This window comes from Alligator sinensis, unplaced genomic scaffold (assembly GCF_000455745.1).
Source record: "Alligator sinensis unplaced genomic scaffold, ASM45574v1 scaffold670_1, whole genome shotgun sequence".
NCBI lineage: Eukaryota > Metazoa > Chordata > Crocodylia > Alligatoridae > Alligator > Alligator sinensis.
In genome coordinates this window covers 1,498,984-1,511,207 of record NW_005842297.1, presented here as the reverse complement: position 1 = coordinate 1,511,207, position 12,224 = coordinate 1,498,984, and the positions used below count along the sequence as shown (strand labels likewise).

The 12,224-nt window shown below is 42.6% G+C and overlaps 1 protein-coding gene across 1 annotated transcript in view; it reads left to right on the top strand.

The window, feature by feature from the left end:
• The first annotated feature begins 2,531 nt into the window (after nucleotides 1-2,531).
• RSBN1L (round spermatid basic protein 1 like) overlaps nucleotides 2,532-12,224 on the top strand; it is a 56,206-nt gene continuing 46,513 nt past the window's right edge. Inside the window, exons 1-2 of the mRNA XM_025209599.1 lie at nucleotides 2,532-2,577; nucleotides 9,246-9,359. Of these exons, the coding sequence (XP_025065384.1) occupies nucleotides 2,547-2,577; nucleotides 9,246-9,359 (145 nt within the window). The 5' untranslated portion in view covers nucleotides 2,532-2,546. The remainder of the gene's footprint in view (nucleotides 2,578-9,245; nucleotides 9,360-12,224) is intronic.

Genomic DNA, 12,224 nt, shown 5'->3' with positions numbered 1-12,224 from the left:
CCCATAGATTGAGCTTCTTGTCTTTCGTTATATTACATTTCCCCAAAAAACTTCTAATAATTTTTGTGGGTCTTTTGAGCCCTCAATTTTTCAGTCTTCTCTTTGAATTGTGGATGTTGGAACTGAACACACTACCCTGGTAGCAGTTGCACTGATGGAAAATAGAATACTAGAAAATAGCATTGGAAGGGACTTGGAGAGGTCATCTATTCCATCACCCTGCCCAGAGGCAGGAATCAACTATGTGTAAACCATTCCTTACAAATAGTTGTCTAACCTTTGCTTAAAATCTCCAGTAATTCAGATTTCAGTCTTCTAGTTTAATATTTTTTCAGTGATTCAACTTTCCTTACATTTAGAAAGCTTTTTCTAATGTCTGTCTTAAATCTTTCGTGTTGTAATTTAGGCCTGTTACTTTTTGCCCTATCCCTAGAGAGCATGGAGAAGAGTTTATAACCTTTTCCTTTTCAGTAACTGTTTACGTGTTGAGAGACTTAGCATGTTCCTTTTGTCTTCTCTCTTTTCTGAGCCAATTATTATGGTCTTTCCTCATGGGATATGTTTTATTAGACGTCTGATAACCTTTAATGCTCTCCTCCTGTCGGACTTTCTCCAGTTGGTTCACATTTTTACAGCAGCAAACTGGAATGCAATATTCCAAGTGAGGTTATAAAAGTGTGAGGTAGAGAGGAATGATTATTTCATCTATTGTACATACACACTCCATTTATACATCTCAGCATGATGTTTAATTTTTTCCACTGAATGATGCGACTGACTTATTTTTAGTTTGTTTCACTATAAATCCAGATCCTTTCCTGCAGAACTCCTCCATGCATAACCTGCCATCCCTAATTTTAGGATTGTGAGAAAGTAGGACTGGAAGGGACTTCATGACATCTAGTCCAGCCCCCTGCTCAAGGGAGGATTATCCCTGATTAAGCCACCCTAGCCAAGTGCTTGCCTGGCAAGCTCTTGAAGGGGAGGTTCTGCAACTTCTTTAGGTAGCCTATGCTTAACCACCTTCGTAGTGAGAAAGTTCATCTCCAACCTAAGCTTCCTCTGCTGCAGTTTGAGACCATTGTTCCTAGTTTGTTTCTCCATGGCCATAGAGAATTGTCTGTTTCTATATAACCACCCTTCAGGTGATCAGGTATTTGAAGCCTCTTAACAGTCTTCTCTTCTCCAAATTTAAATAATCCTAGTTCTTTCATAGATTGTTAGGGGCTGGAAGGGACCTTGCAGATCATCGGGTCCAGCCCCCCTGCTCTAGGCAGGAAGACAACTGGAATCAAGTGACCCCAGTGAGGTGACTGTCCAGTCTTCTTTTGAAAACCTCCAGGGTAGGTGACTGCACCACCTCTAGAGGGAGTTTATTCCACAGTCTAGACACCCTGACTATGAAAGAGTTTTTCCTGGTATTAAGCCTGAAGCGGCCTTCCAGGAGTTTGTATCCATTGGCCCTGGTCTTCCCCAGGGGTGCCGTAGTGAACAGTTGTTCATTGAGCTCCTGATGCACTCCTTTGATATAGCGGTAAGCCTCTATCAAATCCCCTCTCAACCTTCTGTTCTTTAGGCTAAAGAAACCCAGGTCCCTCAGCTTTTCCTCGTATGGCTTTTCTTTTCAGCTCCTACTTCCTCGTATGGCTTGTCTTGCAAGTCCCTGATCATACAGGTGGCTCTTCTCTGGACCCTCTCAAGTATTTCTACGTCCTTATTGAAGTGTGGTGCCCAGAACTGGACACAGTACTCCAACTGCGGTCTCACCGGCGCTGAGTACAGTGGGACTATCACTTCTTTAGTTTCACAAGAGATGCATCGGTTGATGTATGCCAGTGTGTTGTTTGCCCTGCTGGCCACCGCATCGCATTGACGGCTCATGTTCATGCAGTGGTCAGTCATTACTCCTAGGTCCCTTTCAGCTGTGGTGCAGGTCAGGCTGTCACCTCCGAGCCTGTATGTATGTTGAGGGTTGTTTGCACCCAGATTGAAGTACCTTAAACGTGGAAGTGTGAAATTTCATCTGGCTCCAGTCTGCCCAACTCTTGAGCTTGTCCAGGTCCACTTGCATCAGCAACCTATCTTCTGGCATGGCCACACTGCCCCATAACTTGGTGTCATCCATAAACTTGGCCAGCGAGCTTTTTCACTCCCTCATCCAAATCATTGATAAAGATGTTGAAAAGCACTGGTCCAAGTATGGACCCCTGAGATGCACCACTGGTCACTTAGCACCAAGACAACACAGATTTGTTCATGGGAACTCTCTGGGTCCTACCCTGTAGCCAGTTTCCTACCCACTGAACCATCAAGCAGCTGAGCCCACAATTTTCCAGTTTTCCCATAAGGATATCATGGGATACTAGATCAAAAGCCTTTTGGAAGTGTAGGTATATAACGTCTACCTTGTCTCCCATGTCCAGGTGGCGAGAGACCTGGTCCTAGAAGGAAATGAGATTGGTAAGACAGACTTTCCTCACATTTTCCAGCCCTCGATTAATTTTTGTCACTCTTCATTGGACTCTTACCAGTTCACAACTTAAAGCATGGGACCCAAAACTGGACTGAGTACTCCAGGTGAGGCCTCACACATTGCTGAATAGAGTGGAAGATTTACCTTCCTAGGTTTGTAAGAAACATTTTCCTGTTGGTTTTGGGGGGGGCGGGCAGGGGGGAAGCACACGAATATTTCTTAATAAATGTAGTACTTTGCACTTGTCCTCATTGAACTTAATCCAGTATAATTTGGACCTTTTTTCCCAATTTGTGAATAGAATTCAAACTCTTCCTGAAAAGTTGTTGCATTTTTTCTGCAAATGTCTTCCAATTCAATACATTTGTTTTACCCTATCACCTAAGTCACTGATGAAAATATTAAATGTACTGTACCTAAGATAGACCACTGCAGTGCCCCACTTGATGTATCCTTCCAGTGTGAGAGTGAGCCATTGATGACTACCCTTTGAGCTGAGGGGCATTTTTTGTATTAGTTGTTTACCATCTTTGCTGTAGTTTCCTTTAGACCAGGGGATAGCAGCCTGTGGGCCAGATCTGGTCCATGGAGCCATTAGATCTAGCTTGCAGACCTTGGGCTTTGCCTGTGCTGTGCCACAGCTGGGCTGTTGGGGGCTTGACTTGTGCTGCGACAGGAAGGTGGGGAGAACTGGTGGCGGCAACCGAAGTAGCTGGGGTCTAGCACTGGCCCACCTCAGACCCAAGGTGGGTGATACTGACCTGTTGTAGCAAAAACAAAACTTGCCCATTGGTGCTTTAGACCATAGTTTGGTCAATAAGGTATCATGAGAGACTTGGAGAAACATTACTAAAGACTTGATTCTTGCAGAAATGTTTCTGTATCACAGGAGATTGGATTGAGTTGACGCCTTATTCTTGACAATTCCATCTTGCCTGTTGCTTATCTCCACGTTATCTTTTAAGTTCTTACAAATAGATTGTTCTAGGGTCTTTCTTGAATTAAAGCTTAAATTGAATGGTCTATAATTCCCATAGCCTCCTTTTTAACAGTAAGAGTGCTAAACCTTTTTCAGTCTTTTGGAAGTTGTTTTGCCCTGTATGTATTTGGTAGCTGTGTTGGTCTGAGACTAAAAGAAATGCAAAACTCTAGCACTCTTGGTTCAGAGATGATACCTTTTATTAGCCCAACTCAGAAATTGCAAAAAAAATATTTTGTTCTGCAAGCTTTTGGGCACGTGCGCCCTTCCTCAGGCTCAGGGAAAATTAAAGATGGTAAAAAGTCCCCATAGGTAGAAAATAATAGGTGGAAAGTTCCACCTTCAGCTTCCTCTGTGCAAAAATGAAGTTAATTCCTATCTATGGGGACTTTTTACCATCTTTAATTTTCCTTGAGCCTGAGGAAGGGCGCGTGTGCCCAAAAGCTTGCAGAACAAGATAATTTTCTTGCGATTTCTGAGTTGGGCTAATAAAAGGTATTGTCTCTGAACCAAGAGTGCTAGAGTTTTGCATTTCTTTTTGCCCTGTATGAGTTCTCAAAGAACACACACTTCTGAGGTTTCTTCACCCAATTCCCCGCATGCTCCAAGATGAAGTTCACGGGGCCCAGCTGATGTAAAAACAACTTTCATTTCCATAGTCACTACCCTGCCTATCTAGTTTGAGTTCTTAGACCATTTTGCTAAATGTGTTAACTTTGATCAGAGACTTAACCTTTTTACTGAAGACCGAAACAAAAAAGGTTTAAGTACTCTAACCTTTTTCATGTTGTCTATTGTTAGCTTTCCCTCCCTGTTAATTAGTGGACCAGTCTCTCCTTGAACTTTCTCTTAATTTTACAAGCCTAATAACATGCTTTTATGTTACCTCATGTTTTCTTAGTTGTCTTCCATCTTGTGCTTTGGCCTTTTGATTTTTGTCCCTGCGTACCTATGCTGTTTCCATTATAGTCAGCCTTAACAATTTGACCTACTTTCCACTTGTACCGTTCCTTCTTGAGTTTCAGGTCACTGAATAGCTCATGATTTAGCCAAGTTGATCTCTCTCCCTCTCCCTCATCGTGACTATCATTTCATGATCCCTGTCATCCCAGTTGTCTTCTTCCTTTTCTTTTTCAACTACTTTCTCTCTGGTGGCCAGAATCAAGTCTAGAAATATCTCCTTTCCTAGCTTCCTTTTTCACACTCTGTATGGCATAGTTGTCCATAGCTTACATATTCCAAAAAATGTTTTGGACAGTCCATGTGCCCTGCTGTATGCTTTTTCTGGCAGATGTGAGGGTAAAGTCCTCCAGAGGAAATATATCTTTTCCCAGTTGATATTCAAGGATCATGTTAGCCTTTTTGGGGTACAGCTTCACTCTGGGAGTTCAGTGAATTATCTATCTTCACTTTTAAGTCCCTCTTTCAGAAACCTTCTTGGTGAAAGCTAACTGTGGAATCCATTAGTTACTGATTAACATTGAACCAAGTTTATCTTGTAAGTGTTCTTTGACTTCAAAGTCATCTTGAGATACCAATGACCTGCAACATATGAATTATGAAGTAGAGTTTATTAGCATAACTAATTTAGCATAGCTTTTAAAAGCTCTGTGTATTAATAGAAACTAAAACTGTTTCTTCATCACCATCACTGGAGGTAAATGAGAAATTTTACCCCATGGCAAAACAGGTACAGACTGGGTTGTTTGTCCTCATGGCTGCTGTGGCCCAGTCTCACAGCCCACTGGGGAGGGTGGGGGCAGAGGGGAGGAGGCTGCTGGTGTGACAGGGAGGAACCAAGAAGGCAGCTGCTTTCCCATCCCATCTTTCCCCCTAACCTTCTCCACTGATTGGCTGCCCATCATGTGGCCCCACCCCTCTCCTCCAGTTAGCAGAGAGGAGAGGGCCATGGTGGCCCTTTGGCCAGAGGCATGGGGGGGCCCCTGCCACGATAAGCCCAGAAAAATGGCAGCCAGCTCTACAACTGGCCTGTAAAATCTGCCGCCTGCCTCCTGGATTTCTGTTGGTCCCTAATTATCAGTGTTGTTTGAGCACCAGTCAGCTTTTTTTCTCCCCATGCAAGTTTATTCGCTTCTGCTATCATGCTCATTACTGCAGACCATCATTGTAAAGGGTACTGCCTAGTTCGAAATGACTCCGTCCTGACTCTCAGGTACAAAGATTAGTTTATTGGCTTTCTGAGGAGGAAAAAGAAATGTGAATGCTGAATATATTTGAACTGAAAATTACTAATAGGAAACTGTGGTGAATGTTTGAGTGTCTCTATTTACAGTAAAACACTCCAAATTGTGTTCAGTGTGATTAGAATAATCTCCACAATGACACTGTCAGCAAACTGTTGTTTTACATCTAATCTATATTTTTTGGGTTGGGAGCCATGAAAAAACTTTATCTTACAGTGTTTGGAGACCTTGTATATCTTTGGTTTCCTTCAGTTTTGATCTGGATGTAGCATTGAGATTTAAACATGTAGCTTACCAAGTTTTGGCAAGCTGTTGAGGGCCATGTGGGTAGCCCTGCTCCTTGACAGGTGCTCTGCCCCCTGGTTGCCATCTTGGGATGGGAAGTCCCACCCCCTAACCCCTGACCTTCACAACCAGAAGTCCCTTCCCTTGTCCCCAGAGGTAGTCCTTTCAGCAAGACATTTTGCCATCTCAGAACCAGAAAAATACCAAATTATATTCTAAAAATCAAACATCTACAACATTCTTTAATTTTATTTTAAAAAATCTTTTTGTCCCATTCTAGTGCCCAGCTGCAGGGGGTGGCATTGTGTGTAGCCAGCTCCACCCTGCCCCATAGCACACAGCTCTCATGCTCCTGCTCCAGTCCCCAACCACACATGGTAGCAGTGCGTGGGGCTAGCCTGACCCAGCCCTGCAGCATGCAGGGCTAGCCCAGCCTGGCCCCATAATGCATGGCTCTCTATGTTCCCATCCCCTTTCCCCCAGTGGGAGTCCCTAGTCCCAACCTGGTGGGTCCCATACCTGAATTCCCACTCGTGCAGGGAGGGAGGGGTAGGAACAGCCACGAGGTTGCTAGGAAGAGGCTTCTAGTCCCTAGCACCCCTTGGCTGGGGGTGGGTCAGGTCAGTCTGGTGTGGGGGAGTGGTTGCTTAGCAACTAGAGCCACACCTTCTGTATGGAGGCAGGGCTTGCAGAGGGGCAGCCCAGGTCCAATGAAGGCCAGCAGCTGTTGGCTGCCAGCCAACCAATTTGAAATGCATCACTGGTTGCCAGGTAGACTGGCAGGGTCTCTAGCCCCTTCCCAGTCATGTTGGCATTGCTTAGAACAGTAGGGAGTTTAAGCCCTCACCCAGTCATGAGGCCAGTCACGTAGGCAGAGGGAGCAGGTTTCCCTCTCCCTCAAGTATGTATCCAGCTCGCGTTACAACTCAGGGTTACCTGAAGCTAATGGGGTCAGGGGTATCTGCCCTCTGCAGTGACCGTGGTAACCAAATTGTCATATTGGTCACCCACCTGATAGTTTGGGGAGAGACAGAGATGGCAATCTGCCACTAGGTGCATGTTTGTGGCAAGATGCGTAACTTTTTCCTTGCTCTTCCATATACAGGACCAAAAAGATGATGGTTGCATCCAGGACCAAAAAGAAGTATTAGAATTGCCTCTAGGCTATGCTATTCAAAATCATTATTGTTTTTTAAATACAAGAACAGTAAAATCTGTGAGATTAACCCCTTTTGGTGAGGTTAAAAGTCTCCTACAATTCTAGCATAGGTTTCTAGTGCTACTGGAGCTAAACATAAAGTGCTGGTACCTTTGAATCCACAAACATTAGATTCCACTGAACATAAATGCTTGACTTGTACTGAAAGAGTCTTGAAAACATATTCCTATGAATTTGATACTTCCTCATCTTGCACCAAAGGGATAAAATAGCCTAATAAGGAGCTCTGTCCTTTCAAGTTACAAGTGCTGGACAGAAACAGAAAATTCTATGCTTGGAACAGGTTTTAGACTGACTTGTCTTTCCATACAAATTTCTACTAGAGTAAAAGGAAGTCAGTGTACATGGACTTACATTTATCTTTCATTTCTGTTTTGGAGCTATAAAGTAGATCTTATGGCTGTTTATACTGAATTTTAAGATTCTAGTAGAGTATAAAATATTTTGCAGCTGCCAGGCCTGGTGGGAATGTTAGTTTCCAGTAACTCAACAGTAGTGACAAACATAACACCTGAACTTTCAAGCATCCTTCAAGTTTAACATATGAGCCTGGTGAAGTTTAAAGGATTTTTATGGCACAGCTTTTGTTATGGGCATGTATGAAGGAAAAGACAGATTTCAACCTATTTGTTTTTTTGGGGTTTTTTGGTCCATTTTTATTGTCAAATGCATTACTTGAACTGTGAACTAGAGAGGTTATGGAATCTTCATCCCTGGAAATCTTTAAGAGGAAGTTAGACCGACATTTAGTTGGGAAGTTTTAGTTGGGGATGATCGTGGCTTGAGCAGAGGGTCAGACTTAAGATGACTTCATGAGGTCCCTTCTGGCCCTACCTTCCTATGATTCTGTGAAATTAAATCTATTTACAAATGAAGTATAAGCATAGCAGAAAGTATTGGCTTCTGATGACAGGAATAGAGCCATACTGAATTCAAAGATTTTTTTCTTCTTCTTTTTTTTTTTTACAGTTCTAGAGTAATAGTTAGAAAATGTAGGTCTGTCTGTCAGTTATGTTTATAGTTCTCTGACTCGGTGTTTTAGAGGGTTAGATGTCGTCAGGCTCCCTCAGTTTGGATAGTCTGTGCACATGCTGTCAGGATCATAGGCAACTCGGGGCGGGGTCGGGGGGGGGGGAACATGGTCGTCTGTCTTCCCCCCGAGACTGGCAGCCACCCTGGCTTCTGTGGGTGGTTGCTGCTCACCCCTCCATCCCTTCCTCCGCTGCTGCAAGCTTCTGCAGGTGGTCGCTGTTCGCCGCCCCGCTGCTGATGCCACTGACGCTGCTGCCCACCAACTGTGCCTCCCCCAGTCTCAGGAGGCACCAGTCACCCATGGTCAGGGTACTGTTATGATGCCATGCCCTTAACAAGTTTGTTTATTGCAGGAAAGAGACCCCAGGCTTGGTTGTTAGTCAGGAAACAGGCATGAACATAACTCTCAAGCACAGTACAAGGTATTAAGGGTTCCAGGGTGCCTTTTTTATAAACCAGTCAGAACAACTTGGTGTTCACAGCATATACACCCTAGCTCTCACCACTTACCTAAAACATTTAGGTGACATTATCCACCTTCTACTTCTCACCAACTAGTGCAGTCTTCCCACCAGATATGGACACTTGTGGCCAGGTCACTCTAATCTTTGTTTTGGTGTTCTGTACTGGTCTGATCAATTCGTTCTCCATTGGCTTTGGAGGCTCCTCTAAAATTAACAAGCTATTTCCCGGCATTTCTACACTTGTCATGTGTGGTATGCCTAGTTTTGTTCTGGTAAGGCCTATGTCAGTTCATGCTCCTAGCAGGGCCTCTGTGATTTGTGTATGCAATGATCGATGGTTGTAATAATCCATACTCCAGTGAGTTCTACAGAAGGCGGACATCTGTTCAGCAATTTAAAAAAAAAAACAAAAATCATTGTTATTCAACAGATATGCAAATACTTGTGATTTTTAGGATCTTTTTATTTGCACCACATCCTTTCTTGCCAATGAAGGGTCTGCATTTGAGTAATATAGAATAGACCATATAACAGTTACATTTGCAAACTTTTTTTCTGTTCTGCTCAGTCTTAAATTTTTCCCTTTCAGCTCAAATCAAAGACAAAATTAAAGAGAGGGACAAGAAGCAGAAAGAGAAGAAGAAACATAAAATAATGAATGAGATTAAGAAAGAGAATGGAGAGGTCAAATTATTGCAGAAAGGTAGGTTCAAACTAAGTAGCAGCTTTTAGTTACAATGTCAATACCTAACGAAATTCAATCTGGGTTTTTAATGGCACAGTTCTTTCAATTAAAGGCTCCTCTTGCAGGGAATTGTAAGTGTTGGAAATTGAAATTTTAACATTAAAAGACCTGTTTTGTCACATGCATTCATTATAGACAGAAAATACTTTTTCTATCGTAATTTATAGTTGGGGGTGGTCCTGCTATATTCCCAGTGATATAGTTGTGGATAGCTGTGCTTTGAACAGGGGGTTGGACTGTTGTTTAAATGTTCCATACAGCATACTGAGGTCTGATGTTACAAGTTGTATATATTTCCAAATGCAGATTTGGAATGGTTGGCTTGTAGTTTTCTATAAAAGCTACCTGTCAACAAATGTTTTTGGTATCCTGTTTGACCTTCATAGGAGTATAATGGTAGAAATCGGGAAGACATGGCTTGGGGAATAGCCATGCCCCACGCTGCCCTGCCTGATCCAGTTGCGTGGGGTTAGGAGATGTGGTTTGGCCCTTATCTGGCTGCTCAGGGCAAGGGGGCCTGGCTGTGGGGGAAAAGTGGCAGTATTAATTGTTCCTGCTCCTTCATCACCAAATTTCCTGACCTGTGGGGAGTCCTGTGGGTTAGATCTGGCCCATGGGCCAGGGGTTGAGCACTTTTGGCCAAGTTCTGCATTTCCAGGCAGTTGTTGTCTAAGAGGATTCACAAAAAACATTCCTTCTGACCTCTTGCACATCACGGCCATAGAGATCCTGGTTTAAAACAAATAAGAAAACCCTAATGTTAAAAAGTATAGTGCGCTATAGAAAGAGCGGTAGAGACCAGGGCACCACAATGACTAAGGACACTTCACTGTCAGAGAACCCTTAGATAAAATATGCTCCGATTAATATATATATTTTTTTTATTTTTTATTTTTTTATTTTTTATTTTTTTGGAAGTAGACCATGCCCTATGCTGTATGCCTTGCATGATCTTTGCTGATCTGACTTGGGGAAATCAGTTTCATGACATCTGACTTATTATGCTTTGTATATAAACATTACATGCAAGCTGTGAAAGCTAAAGAACATTATTAATATAGCAACTCCAGGCACACACAATTAATGAGATGCCAGTGCTAGGTGTGTCTGGTTTGACCTTTGTTTGGCCTCCTTGTTGGCATACATTATGATATGGATTTTAGTTGTGTTTAGATCCTATTTTTCCTGCTATAGTCAATCCACTGAGTAGATAAGTATTTTGTTTTCTTCTCAGTAAATCTTTCTCTCCACCTTATTTCCTACCCACAATTCTGCATTCAGAACAGGATTTGAATAACCATCCTCATGGCCTCTTCTGTGCTTCTGATCACTATATTTTCAAACATTAAGTGTTTTATCTTCACAATATCCGTGTGAAGTGAGGGAGTATTATTTTTATTTTATATGTAGGAAGCTGAGATTCCCAGGGTTTAAATCATAATATTTCCACCAGTTTTAGACACCTAAATTTGGAGATGCGTAGGATCTGATTTTTCTAAGAATTTACCATTGTATAGTATTTCTGACATTGAAAGTACAATTCCACTGACTTCTAAGTGCTCACTGCTGCAACTCAGTTCCGACAAATAAAACCTGAGGCTCTCAAGGTACTGCCAAAATTATTGACCATCTGTGAAAAGTATTGATGCAATTTGCCCAGCAACACAATAGTAACTCTCTGGCACAGGCAGGGATAGAATCCAGTTGTCTTGGATGGCATTCACTTGCCTTAGCTGTGAGACTGTCCTTTTTAATGTGCAGGCCTTGGCCTCTGTGTATAGTACCCTGCAGCTTCAGTAGCAAATAAGATACCTGTGTTAAAGACAACAGCTTCATTTATGGTACTCCCTGACTTTGTTTTGAGTACATTCATCCTTTCCAGGGAGACAAGGATCTTGTAGAAAAAATTCTGTGATTTTAGTCTATATCATAAGGCATGTATTTGCACAATGGGCCTGAATTAAGGTTGGACAGGCAGTTCTTTTTCTGCCATATTCTCTACCTCTCTAGTGTTAAAGCTTTACAAAATTAAATAAAAAAAAAAAATCATAGGCCTTTTAGGAAGGAAACTGAAGTACAGGAATTCCATTCTGTGGCATCAGCTTGACATGTACACAATTCATTGCTTGGGTTGGAGCCTTCATAGTCCACCAGATGTGTGCCACTTGAGATAGCAGATCAACTGATCGTAACTGTGGGAGAGCCATAGAGGGAAAAGAAACCATGCTTTGCCAGTAACTTTTGCAGACTAGAGTCTTGGATTGCATTTTAGACTTTGAAATCGAATTTACTATGTTATGTATGTACTTGTTTGCTTGACCCCGTCTCTCTGACTTCTCCCAATCCTGTGGTTCTTATTCATCTCAACTTCTCATAGACTGCCCAGCCTCAGTCTCCACTCCTCAGGTCATATGTTCATAGGGACAGCAGAACTTTATCTCCACTCCTCAGGTCATATGTTCATAGGGATAGCAAAACTTTCCCCAGAAGCCACTCCCAATAAACTTCATGTTTGTGGTCCAAAGTATAGTTTCATAGTAGTTTGGGGTCAGAAGGGAGCTAAATAGATCATCTAGTCTAACCCCCCGCCAGTAGCCGGAGCACACGCTGGGATCACACGACCCCAGACAGGTGTTCATCCAACCTCTTTTTTAATTTACCCAAGGTAGGAGCGAGGACCACTTCCCTAGGAAGTTGGTTCCAGATCCTAGCCACCCTAACAGTGAAATAGTGCCTCCTAATCTCTAACCTGAACCTATTCAGTTGATCTAAGCATTTTTAGAAAGTCTCAGGAATTTTTTAGCATGGGTAAAACAAAGTTTT